Below are 13,375 nucleotides of genomic sequence, written 5' to 3'. Positions count from 1 at the left end.
AACAGAGCCCTCAAAGACTGAATTAACAGAGCCCTCAGACTGAATTAACAGAGCCCTCAAAGACTGAATTAACAGAGCCCTCAAATACTGAATTAACAGAGCCCTCAAAGGCTGAATTAACAGAGCCCTCAAAGACTTAATTAACAGAGTCCTCAAAGACTGGATTAACAGCGTCCTCAAAGACTGAATTAACAGAGCCCTCAAATTCTGAATTAACAGAGCCCTCAAAGGCTGAATTAACAGAGCCTTCAAAGACTGAATTAACAGAGCCTTCAAAGACTGAATTAACAGAGCCCTCAAAGACTGAATTAACAGAGCCCTCAAAGACTGCATGAACAGAGCCTTCAAATACTGAATTAACAGAGCCCTCAAAGACTGAATTAACAGAGTCTGTGTCAATGGAGCTCCAGCCGTGAATGGGTTTGAGTCTGAAATGAGCCCACTAAGACCGGCTGTAATTAAACCACAGCCTCATCTCTGCTACCTAATTGATTTAAATTGACATTTAGGCCTCACGCGGATCCCAGCTCACAGCTCAGAGTGTGGTGTGATGTAAGGGTCCAGAGTATGTGTGTCATGTGTGTGTGAGGGTAAGAGAATGTGAGAAAGTGTCTGCTTGTCTGCATGCCTGTGCGTATACTATCAAATCAAATCACATTGTATTGGTCACATACAGATGTTATTGTGGGTGTCGCGGAATGCTTGTGTTCCTAGCTCCAACAATGCAGTAATATCTAACAATTCACAACAATACACACACATCTAAAAGTAAAAGAACGGAATTAAGTAATGTATAAATATATTGAATGAGTATGTGTGTATGAATGAGATTATGTGTGTGAGTGTGTGTGTGTGTGTGTGTGTGTGTGGCACTCGTGGTGCAGACTCAAAGGGATTCCACCCCGGCGTCTCTGTTTAATAAAGCCATGACCTCAGCCCAGCATCAGCTAAGGCTATAACGCTCCACCACTCAACCATGTGTGTGTGTGTGTGTGTGTGTGTGTGTGCGTGTGTGTGTGTGTGTGTGTGTGTCCTATTTGTGCTTGGGTTAGGATAAACACTTCCAGTTCTCCATAATTTGTCTCTTAAACCATTATAACTCCAGTGATGGAGTCCTAATAGCTTTCCTCAAAAGGAAGACACTAAAAACAGCCACGCCCCTTTCTCTTTCCCTTCACTTCTGCTAACAGTAATCTAGTGCTTTTACGGTTCAGTATGCTGATAAGAATCATATCTGTAACAGATGATTTTACACTCATTAGAGGAGTGCAACATACATGACAATAAAATGAAGCATACAGTATTATGAAAAATAAGCCATTTAAGAGTATTAAAATCCAACGATGGAGGCGTCAGAAGGCGCTCTGCTCTGTCTGTCTGTCTGGAGCCATCCTATATGACCCAACCAACCCAACCCTCCATTTTGGGAAAGGAGGCACTGAGGTTTGGCACGGCGGTAACCAGGGCGACCGGAAAAAGAACAGTTCCCTTCCACCAAATTATAGAGGGGAATCCGAACCCACAGCAACATGGCTGTTATTAAACCCTCATTGCTTCCCTCAGTCTCTCCATTCAGATTAGTAAAGGAAGCCGCTCCAGTGCTTAAAAACACTCTGGCAGGCAGCACAACCGAAAAAGAGGCATATTTATCTTCCTTTCAACGAAGGAGGACGGGAGAAAGTTTGTGTTTGCCGTAAATAGATCAAACAAAGCAAATTAACAAAAGAAGAGGGAAAGGAGGACAATCGTCACTCTGTTCAGAAATTAGTTCATGAGTACAACGAAGCCTTTGCTAACTAGCTTCAATCGGTTGAGAAAATGGCTGAGATATAGTTTGATTGAGTGAGTAGGGAGTCTGGGATTGATTGGTATAGGCTGGACCGGGGACATAGGATAAAACTGAATTGGCATCATCATCAAAGTCATGCTTTGTCTAGATTGGCTTGATATATATAACACAGCTGTCTGGATTGACTTGATATATAGAAGTCTGGATTGACTTGATATATAGAAGTCTGGATTGACTTGATATATAGAAGTCTGGATTGACTTGATATATAGAACACAGCTGTCTGGATTGACTTGATATATAGAAGTCTGGATTGACTTGATATATAGAAGTCTGGATTGACTTGATATATAGAACACAGCTGTCTGGATTGACTTGATATATAGAAGTCTGGATTGACTTGACATATAGAAGTCTGGATTGACTTGATATATAGAAGTCTGGATTGACGTGATATATAGAACACAGCTGTCTGGATTGACTTGATATATAGAAGTCTGGATTGACTTGATATATAGAAGTCTGGATTGACGTGATATATAGAACACAGCTGTCTGGATTGACTTGATATATAGAAGTCTGGATTGACTTGATATATAGAACACAGCTGTCTGGATTGACGTGATATATAGAAGTCTGGATTGACTTGATATATAGAACACAGCTGTCTGGATTGACTTGATATATAGAACACAGCTGTCTGGATTGACGTGATATATAGAACACAGCTGTCTGGATTGACTTGATATATAGAACACAGCTGTCTGGATTGACTTGATATATAGAAGTCTGGATTGACTTGATATATAGAACACAGCTGTCTGGATTGACTTGATATATAGAACCCAGCTGTCTGGATTGACTTGATATATAGAACACAGCTGTCTGGATTGACTTGATATATAGAACACAGCTGTCTGGATTGACTTGATATATAGAAGTCTGGATTGACTTGATATATAGAAGTCTGGATTGACTTGATATATAGAAGTCTGGATTGACTTGATATATAGAAGTCTGGATTGACTTGATATATAGAAGTCTGGATTGACTTGATATATAGAACCCAGCTGTCTGGATTGACTTGATATATAGAACCCAGCTGTCTGGATTGACTTGATATATAGAACCCAGCTGTCTGGAAAGAGAGATATATACTTGATATATCCTTGATTTAGAGATATATACTTGATATATAGAAGTCTGGATTGACTTGACGTATAGAACCCATCTGCTCAGAATATAGCATAGGGTTGTGGTGGCTCGTCTATAAGAGGACAACTTCATGATGTGTTTATAGGATGTGCTGGCTGGGTGGTTAACATGGTAAACGTTGAGTGGTTAAAACCGCAGCCGTTTGGACGGTGTGTGTGTGTGTGTGTGTGTGTGTGTATGCGTGTGTGTGTGTGTATGCGTGTGTGTGTGTGTGTGTCTGTGTGTGCTTAGGAGGCTTAATACCAGCTAAATTATAGTCAAATGGCTATGTTTTACTTTCTGGGCAGTAATGCGTTTAGCAGTGGATTAGTGTTTACGTGTGTGTGTGTGCAGGTGCATAATTAAGTGTGTGTGTGTCAGTGTGTGAGCATGGTGTGTGTGTGCGTGCGGTATTCTGGTGAATAATGGCCTGGGCTGTCTGGGTCTGGCCCGTAAATTAATCACAGTGTTTAGCTCCTCTACTCTCACCTGGCCCCTGAGCGCACACACACGCACACACACACACACACACACACACACCTGGGCTTTTTCTTATAACACTCCCTCCATCTCCTCACTCTAATCCAATCTATCCCTGATGCTGTACCACCTACATTTCCTTTCTCCCTCTCTCCATCTTTCACTAAGCCCCTCTCTCTTTAATAAGTCTCTCCTCTTCTCCTCTCTTTCTCTTCTGACCTCTGCTCCTTCCATTTTTAATAAGTCTCTCATTTCACTCCTCCATTTTCCATCTCTTCTTCACTCGGTCCCTCTCTCATTGTCTCCTGTCCTCTTTCTCTTTCCCTCTCTCTATCGTTATCCCTACCCCTCGCCTCTCCCTCTCTCTATCGTTATCCCTACCCCTCGCCTCTTCCTCTCTCTATCGTTATCCCTACCCCTCGCCTCTCCCTCTCTCTATCGTTATCCCTACCCCTCGCCTCTCCCTCTCTCTATCGTTATCCCTACCCCTCGCCTCTCCCTCTCTCTATCGTTATCCCTACCCCTCGCCTCTCCCTCTCTCTATCGTTATCCCTACCCCTCGCCTCTCCCTCTCTCTATCGTTATCCCTACCCCTCGCCTCTCCCTCTCTCTATCGTTATCCCTACCCCTCGCCTCTCCCTCTCTCTATCGTTATCCCTACCCCTCGCCTCTCCCTCTCTCTCCCTCCATCCTCTCCCTGTTGGTTCCTCTGATTGGAAAGGTGCCTGTGGCAGAGCAACAGACAGTTACAGTGAGGGACCCTCTCTAACCAGGGGCACAGTGACCATGTGTTCACCTCTAACCCACAACTCCCACTAACCAGCCATCCACTTAATTGGGTCGTCAGTGGGAGGTGTATGTAATAATGTAGTGTCTGTGTATGTGTCTGTATGTGTGTGCGTGTCTGTATGTGTGTCTGTGTGAGTACAAAAGAGGGTGTGTATTGTTTTGTGTGGGTAAGTGTTTGTGTGTGTCCGTACGTGTGTTCCTGCATGTGTGTGTGCTTGTGCGTGTGTTTCCACCTCTGTGTGTGTGTGTGTGTGTGTGTGTCGCTGACAGCTCAGGGATGGTGGGCGTGATGTTTCCCCAAACACTGATGCTTTAGCAGGTCATTAGACAAAGCTGTCGCCAGGGTCGCTCAGGGACCGTTGCCATGGCAGCAGATATGGGCTTCACTATAAAGGGACACCAGAGTCTGATAGCCAATTTAGTACAGCAAGGAATTTCTCGAAAACGAATCACTTATGTTAACCTTGGAAGAAAGAGTTACAGTGTACATTATACATGTGGGAAGCACACACAAACACACCAAAACACACATCCACACTCTGTTGAGCTTCTGTGTGGGATGTACATTACACACACACACACACACACAAACTCACACACATCCACTCTGTCGAGCTTCTGTGTAGGGAAAACCCCTTTTACCTGCCCCGCCAACTTTGTCTCAAACCAACCAATCAGAAGAAGGCGTGAGCAGCACTGGGCACACAGTGAATGATGGGAAAAGCACAGGTGAATGATGGGTAAAATAAAAGAGGAAGGAAAGGAAAAGGAAGCAGAAAAAAGCAGATCGGAGTCAAACTGAGATACCTTCTGTGGAACAGTTCCTGCCACAAGCGGTCTGCAGTATATAGAACATCTCACGGAAAGGCCTGGGACCTTCCAGACACGAAGCATTGAGAGAGGAGAGAAGAGGAGAGAAAGAGTGAGACAGGGAGAAAGGAAAGAAGAGAGACAGGGGGAGAGGGTGTAAAGGGGAGTGGATGTTAGACAGAAAAGGGGGGGAAGAGAGAGGGTGAGGAATGATAATGGTAAAAGGGGAGGATGTTGAGGAATGAGATGTGAGGAATGAGGGTGAGGAATGATAATGGTAAAAGGGGAGGAGAGTGAAAGAGAGAGGGTGAGGAATGATAATGGTAAAAGGGGAGGAGAGGGAAAGAGAGAGGGTGAGGAATGATAATGGTAAAAGGGGAGGAAGAGGGAAAGAGAGAGGGTGAGGAATGATAATGGTAAAAGGGGAGGAAGAGGAGGAGGAAAGAGAAGGTGAGTAAAGTAAGGAAATAATGGAAAGACAGGGAGATACATAGGGCAAAGGGAGGAGGAATTAAAAGGAGGGAGAGAGAAGGAGAGAGAGATGTGATTCCAGAGGAGAAAACAAGTGAGGCATTGAGCAGAGAAAAGAGGAGGAGAGGGGTATACAGGAGAGTAGAGTAGTAGGCCAGAGAGAGCTTAGAGCTGGAAGCACAAGCCAGAAGGTATCTCCCACTGGAACACACACTGACCGCCACTGCTCAGTGACAACAAAAGAGAGATGGATCATGGAGCATTCTGGGAAATGAGGTCCTGACCGTGTAGTCCATCCACTTGTCTCTGGACTGAATGCGCTCAACATAAACTTACCTACCCACAGTGCAGTTCGGCTAGAGAATTGTCAGCTTTATAAATATTATATTACATTATATAAAAAATAGTTATATATACGGACCACAATCAATTCCTAGAAAGTTGAACAGCCTAATCATGTTAATTCTAACAAAACTTAATTTCTAATAAAACTAAATGGATTTTACAATGTTTATTAAATGAATGAAAATTATTAAAGCAAGATTAAAACCGACTCGCTTTGACTAATTCATTCACCAAACAATGTGAACTTGTTAAATGTCGCTGTTGTTTGCAGAAAACTGCAGATATGAAAACGGAACATGACATAACCTTGTTGAGTCTTTTATGTGGATAAGGATACGACTTCAAACTATCAAAATGTTTCAGATTAAGAAAATACTTGGTGTGGCATGTCCCTGGCATTTCAAGCCTCTTAAAGACATTCCACCGATCTTACACAACATTCTTTACCGTGAGAATAAGACAAATTAAATTGTTTCTGAATTCAGCATGTCAAAGACATATTTCTTAGCAGCTGTAGTTGGTAGAATGAGGATCAATCCTTATGGCAAAAAAACAGCGTGAATACAGTGGGGCAATAAAGTATTTAGTCAGCCACCAATTGTGCAAGTTCTCCCACTTAAAAAGATGAGAGAGGCCTGTAATTTTCATCATAGGTACACTTCAACTATGACAGACAAAATGAGGAAAAAAATCCAGAAAATCATATTGTAGGATTTTTTATGAATTTATTTGCAAATTATGGTGGAAAGTAAGTATTTGGTCAATAACAAAAGTTTATCTCAATACTTTGTTATATACCCTTTGTTGGCAATGACAGAGGTCAAACGTTTTCTGTAAGTCTTCACAAGGTTTTCACACACTGTTAATGGTATTTTGGCCCATTCCTCCATGCAGATCTCCCCTAGAGCAGTGATGTTTTGGGGCTGTTGCTGGGCAACATGGACTTTCAACTCCCTCCAAAGATTTTCTATGGGGTTGAGATCTGGAGACTGGCTAGGCCACTCAAGGACCTTGAAATGCTTCTTACGAAGCCACTCCTTCGTTGCCCGGGCGGTGTGTTTGTCATCATTTGCTCACTGTTCTTGTGATCATTTTGACCCCACGGGGTGATATCTTGCGTGTAGCCCCAGATCGAGGGAGATTATCAGTGGTCTTGTATGTCTTCCATTTCCTAATAATTGCTCCCACAGTTGATTTCTTCAAACCAAGCTGCTTACCTATTGCAGATTCACTCTTCCCAGCCTAGTGCAGGTCTACAATGTTGTTTCTGTTGTCCTTTGACAGCTCTTTGGTCTGGGCCATAGTGGAGTTTGGAGTGTGACTGTTTGAGGTTGTGGACAGGTGTCTTTTATACTGATAACAAGTTCAAACAGGTGCCATTAATACAGGTAACAAGTGGAGGACAGACGAGCCTCTTAAAGAAGAAGTTACAGGTCTGTGAGAGCCAGAAATCTTGCTTGTTTGTAGGTGACCAAATACGTATTTTCCACCATCATTTGCAAATAAATTCATTAAAAATCCTACAATGTGATTTTCTGGATTTTTTTCCCTCATTTTGTCTGTCATAGTTGAAGTGTACCTATGATGAAAATTACAGGCCTCTCTCATCTTTTTAAGTGGGACAACTTGCACAATTGGTGGCTGACTAAATACTTTTTTGCCCCACTGTATTTAAGCACTTTAAAGGGGCAGTTAATTTCAAAATGTAAGATGCTGTCAATCTTCAAAAGAGAGTGAATTAACCCCTTTAAGCACATGGCATTTTTCTCCATTAGAGTTCCCAGACAGGGACTTTGAGACATCTCAATTGCTTCTCCACTGACATACAGACCTTTACAGCTGGTGGTTTGTCCTCAAATCGCCATGGTGACCGTGGGATGGCAGAGGAGAGAGAGAGAGAGACACACTGGCAACAGACCATGCAGTGAGGTCACAGTCCCTGAGCTGGGCCTCACGCACAAACACACACATCAAACCAAACCGTCAGCCCAAACCCCATGCACCAGTAATGGTACACAGCCTACATGACTGACCTCACCTCAGCCAGTCAGATATATCCCTCCCACTAACAAACCCCACCCACCAGCCCCCGCCTCTGGGCGGAGCCTTACCTATGATGTCAAACCAGAGGGGATTGGAGTTCTGTTGCATGGAGACCACACCCACTATCTCGGCCACCTTGTCGCTCTCCATGACGGTGAAGTTGTAGTACTGCTCGTCGAATAGGAGGGGATTGGCCAAAGCCGAGGGCTTACGGATCCACTCGATGTGCAGACGTGCCGTCGACGACTTCTGGGGGCGTCCGTTATCTGTGGCTTTGATCTGGGGATGGGGAGGAACCAAGACTGGAATTAGGAGCTTTTTGTATATTTGTCTAAATGAAAGAAAGAGCGCGAGAGAGAGAGAGGGGGGGGGGGGGGGGAGAGAGGGAAGAGAGAGAGAGAGGGGGAGGAGAGAGGTGGGAGAGATGGGGGAGAGAGAGGGGGTAGAAGAAGACAAAGAGAATGGCAGTTGGTTGGAAAGAGACACACAGATTCAAAGTGAAGTTCAAATGTCACATACAGTGAGGATGTCGTAGCTCCCGGCGGTGAACTGCTTTCGTGATGACACCACCGCCGTCTTGGGGTCGATGAAGAACTTGCCGTCCTCGTTGCCATCGACGATGCTGTAGGAGAGGTCAGCGTTAACCCCTTCATCCCTGTCGTAGGCAAAGGCCCTGTAGATAGGCTCTCCTCTCTTCCTTCTGTCCCTCTCTGGTAGCTTGATCTGGTACACCTTCTCTGGGAACGTGGGCTTGTTGTCATTCTCATCAAGCACGTGAACGATCACCCACACCGTGGAATGTTTGGGGCTGGGACCGCCGTCCGACACCGTGACCTGCGTATCCACACACACGTAACCGTAGACAATCAGATAGACACACACGCACGCTCAGAAACAGGGACAAACACAGACAGACACACACATGCACGCTCAGAGACAGGGACAAACAGACACACACACATGCACACAGAGACGTACATATGCACACACAGGCGAACAGACAGAAAAAAACAAGTACGCGCACACACGCACGCACACACACACACACACACACACAACAGAGAGAAAAATAAGACATTTGTTAAGATTCACATCAGTTTTTTTCCCCGTCTACACTAATTACAACAGTCATTCTGTCCTGCGTTTGTCTGACAACTGGAACACATCGTCATATTTCCCAAGTGGGGATGGCTTTGCTTTTTATCTTCTTTCCTGTGTTCTGACAGGTAATTAATCTGTCTCTGTTCCTACTTCCACCATGACGGAGAGCCTCTTGTAGATAAATGCAAAAGGGGGAGGGACCAGAGGATGAGTTAGCCAATGAGAGATGGAATCCATGCCGTCCCGTAATAAAACACATTTATATTCATATTCGGGGGGAGATAAAGGACGTCGCCAGCTGCCATCAATTCAACACAAAGCTACAATTAATTTCCCCAGCGCTTATTGTTGGGTTTGTTTAAAAAGTCAATCTGTCATTTCAGAAATGACACAGCGAGGAGGTACCATCGCAATACGGAGAGAAATGCTAATGATTTAAAGAGAGAGTGAGGGAGGGTGGTGGAGGGGTAGTAGTGGGAGAGAGAGTGAGGGAGGGGTGGTGGAGGGTCAGTAAGAGAGTGAGGGAGGAGTGGTGGAGGGGTAGAAGTGGGAGAGAGAGTGAGGTTGGGGTGGTGGAGGATTAGTAAGAGATTGAGGGAGGGGTGGTGGAGGGGTAGTAGTGGGAGAGAGAGTGAGGGAAAGGTGGTGGAGGGTTAGTAGTGGGAGAGAGAGTGAGGGAGGGGTGGTGGAGGGGTAGTAGTGGGAGAGAGAGTGAGGGAGGGTGTTGGAGGGTCAGTAGTGAGAGAGAGAGTGAGGGAGGAGTGGTGGAGGGGTAGTAGTGGGAGAGAGAGTGAGGGAGGAGTGGTGGAGGGGTAGTAGTGGGAGAGAGAGTGAGGGAGGAGTGGTGGAGGGGTAGTAGTGGGAGAGAGAGTGAGGGAGGGTGGTGGAGGGGTAGTAGTGGGAGAGAGAGTGAGGGAGAGGTGGTGGAGGGTTAGAAGTGGGAGAGAGAGTGAGGGGTGGTGGAGGGGTAGTAGTGGGAGAGAGAGTGAGGGAGGGGTGATGGAGAGTTAGTAGTGGGAGAGAGAGTGAGGGAGGGGTGGTGGAGGGTCAGTAAGAGAGTGAGGGAGGAGTGGTGGAGGGGTAGAAGTGGGAGAGAGAGTGAGGTTGGGGTGGTGGAGGATTAGTAAGAGATTGAGGGAGGGGTGGTGGAGGGGTAGTAGTGGGAGAGAGAGTGAGGGAGAGGTGGTGGAGGGTTAGTAGTGGGAGAGAGAGTGAGGGAGGGGTGGTGGAGGGGTAGTAGTGGGAGAGAGAGTGAGGGAGGGTGTTGGAGGGTCAGTAGTGAGAGAGAGAGTGAGGGAGGAGTGGTGGAGGGGTAGTAGTGGGAGAGAGAGTGAGGGAGGAGTGGTGGAGGGGTAGTAGTGGGAGAGAGAGTGAGGGAGGGGTGATGGAGAGTTAGTAGTGGGAGAGAGAGTGAGGGAGGGATGGTGGAGGGTCAGTAGTGGGAGAGAGAGTGAGGGGTGGTGGTGGAGGGGTAGAAGTGGGAGAGAGCGTGAGGGAGGGGTGTTGGAGGGGTATTAGTGGGAGAGAGAGTGAGGGGGGTTGGGGTGGTGCTGGAGGGGTATTAGTGGAAGAGAGAGTGAGGGGGGTTGGTGGAGGGTTAGAAGTGGGAGAGAGAGTGAGTGGGGTTGATAGAGGGATAGTAGTGGGAGAGAGAGTGAGGGAGGAGTGTTGGAGGGGTAGTATTGGGAGAGAGAGTGAGGGGTGGTGGTAGAGGGGTATTAGTGGAAGAGAGAGAGGGGGGGTTGGTAGAGGGGTAGTAGTGGGAGAGAGAGTGAGGGAGGGGTGGTGGAGGGGTAGTAGTGGGAGAGAGAGTGAGGGAGGGGTGGTGGAGGGGTAGTAGTGGGAGAGAGAGTGAGGGAGGGGTGGTGGAGGGGTAGTATTGGGAGAGAGAGTGAGGGGTGGTGGTAGAGGGGTATTAGTGGAAGAGAGAGAGGGGGGTTGGTAGAGGGGTAGTAGTGGGAGAGAGAGTGAGGGAGGGGTGGTGGAGGGGTAGTAGTGGGAGAGAGAGTGAGGGAGGGGTGGTGGAGGGGTAGTAGTGGGAGAGAGAGTGAGGGAGGGGTGGTGGAGGGGTAGTAGTGGGAGAGAGAGTGAGGGAGGGGTGGTGGAGGGGTAGTAGTGGGAGAGAGAGAGAGGGAGGGGTGGTGGAGGGGTAGTAGTGGGAGAGGGAGGTAGCTAGGGAGAGGGGGGAAGGAGGAGGTAGGGATAGTAAACTCCCATATCTACTGGGTGAAATACCACAGTGTGCCATCATAGCAGCAAGATGTGTGATCTGTTGCCACAAGAAAAGGGCAACCAGTGAAGAACAAACACCACTGTAAAAACAACCCATATTTTATTTTATTTATTTTCCCTATTGTAGTTTAACTATTTGCACATCGTTACAACACTATATAGACATAATATGACATTTGAAATGTCTTTATTCTTTTGGAACCTCTGAGTGTAATGTTTACTGTTCATTTTATTGTATATTATCTACCTCACTTGCTTTGGCAATGTTAACATATGTTTCCCATGCCAATAAAGCCCTTGAATTGAATTGAATGGAGAGAAGGAGGGAGGGAGGGAGCTGGGAAAGACAACAGGGGTGTGTGAAAGGAACCTAAACGACAGCATAAGGGAAGAACAGAGGATGAATGAGAAATGAAGAACTTTGGGAACATCCCTCCGAGCCTGTGGCGGTTGACCCCTCTGTGAGTGAATGTAATCCGCTTTGTACAGCACAGTGAGAGAGAGGTAGAGACAGAGAGGGAAAAGGGTGAACAAGCAAGTGGCGGCCACAGTGAAGGACAACAATATTCACTAAAGGTCAACATGAACAGATCTCCATTCATGAGCGAGAGAGGAGAGAGAGAACCAAAGAGAGAAACAGAATTAAAGAGAGACAGGAGAGCCTGGGGAATACATGGCCTGTCAACAACATACAGCAGCGCAAGGACAGCACAGACAAGCTAGCTAGCATACACTGAACATACGCTAATGCAGCTAAAACATACCAATATACTGTATACACTAAGCTTCTGATTATACAAAGACATTATTACAGAAGACCCAACAGCTATTGAGGTATCAGTGTATTATACTATACATACAATACCGTTCAAAAGTTTGGGGTCACTTAGAAATGTCCTTATTTTTTCAAATAAAAGCACATTTTTTGTCCATTAAAAAACGTAACATTGATCAGAAATACAGTGTAGACATTGTTAATGTTGTAAATTACTATTGTCGCTGGAAACGCTAGAATTTTTATGGAATCTCTACAAAGACGTACAGAGGCCCATTATCATTATCATCACTCCTGCGTTCCAATGGCACGTTGTGTTAGCTAATACAAGTTTATAATTTTAAAATGATAATTGATCTTTATAAAACCCTTTTGCAATGATGTTAACACAGCTGAAAACTGTTGTCCTGATTAAAGAAGCAATAAAACTGGCCTTCTTTAGACGAGTATCTGGAGCATCAGCACTTGTGGGTTCGATTAAAGGCTCAAAATGGCCAGAAAGAAAAACCTTTCTTTTGAAACTCGTCAGTCTATTCTTGTTCTGAGAAATTAAGGCTATTCCATGTGAGAAATTGTCAAGAAACTGAAGATCTTGTACAATGCTGTGTACTACTTCCTTCTCTGAACAGCGCAAACTGGCTCTAACCAGAATAGAAAGAGGAGTGGGAGGCCCAGGTGCACAACTGAGCAAGAGGACAAATACATTAGAGTTTCTAGTTTGAGAAACAGACACCTCACAAGTCCTCAACTGGCAGCTTCATTAAATAGTACCCACAAAACACCAGTCTCAACATCAACAGTGAAGAGGAAACTCTGGGACAGGCAACTCCTTTGACCCCAAACTTCTGAACGGTTGTGTATGTTAACATGGAACAGGCAATTTAAGTGGTTGGGAAAAGTCTAAGAGGCGCGATTGAGAGGAGCGTTGCATAAGGACATGTCTGCTTGGGCGCAGTAGTAGGTTTGAGTGGAGAGTAGCACGGGTGGGTGGGGAATAAAGAATGCCAGCTGTTGGAAACACCAAAGGCAGATTATATTTGTCTGTCTGCCATTGAGGGTAGTGCCAAAAAGTCCTCAACTAGAACCACAAAGCAACAACAACACAGCATGATTTGGACAAAATAGTCTAGGGTGGGAAAATGCTGTTTTCACTGAAGCTCCAAGTTACAATGCACCTTCTCTGAGTTGGTTTGACAGGCTAAACGCCTTTGTTTTATCACTCTCTTGCATTTCTCTCTCACTCTGAAAGTAATGAAAGATGGTGAAAAGTCACCCTGAAACGTGGAAAACAAGACAAACTTCCATGAGTTTGGGGATCTTGTTACAAACACACTACCCAACTAGAA

The 13,375-nt window shown here is 45.6% G+C and overlaps 1 protein-coding gene across 3 annotated transcripts in view; it reads right to left on the bottom strand.

Annotated features, from left to right (window-relative positions):
* The window catches only part of LOC110503387 (protocadherin Fat 3), a 347,421-nt gene that overhangs the window by 72,085 nt on the left and 261,961 nt on the right, over nt 1-13,375 (bottom strand). For all 3 annotated transcript variants that reach the window (XM_036962020.1, XM_036962021.1, XM_036962022.1), the window contains exons 5-6: nt 8,441-8,755; nt 7,990-8,200 (exon numbers count right to left, since the gene is read on the bottom strand). In XM_036962020.1, coding sequence (XP_036817915.1) covers nt 7,990-8,200; nt 8,441-8,755 — 526 coding nt within the window. The remainder of the gene's footprint in view (nt 1-7,989; nt 8,201-8,440; nt 8,756-13,375) is intronic.

The sequence above is a fragment of the Oncorhynchus mykiss genome, chromosome 24 (assembly GCF_013265735.2).
Source record: "Oncorhynchus mykiss isolate Arlee chromosome 24, USDA_OmykA_1.1, whole genome shotgun sequence".
NCBI lineage: Eukaryota > Metazoa > Chordata > Actinopteri > Salmoniformes > Salmonidae > Oncorhynchus > Oncorhynchus mykiss.
Note: the sequence above shows the minus strand (reverse complement) of the source record. Positions and strands in the feature narration are given on the sequence as shown.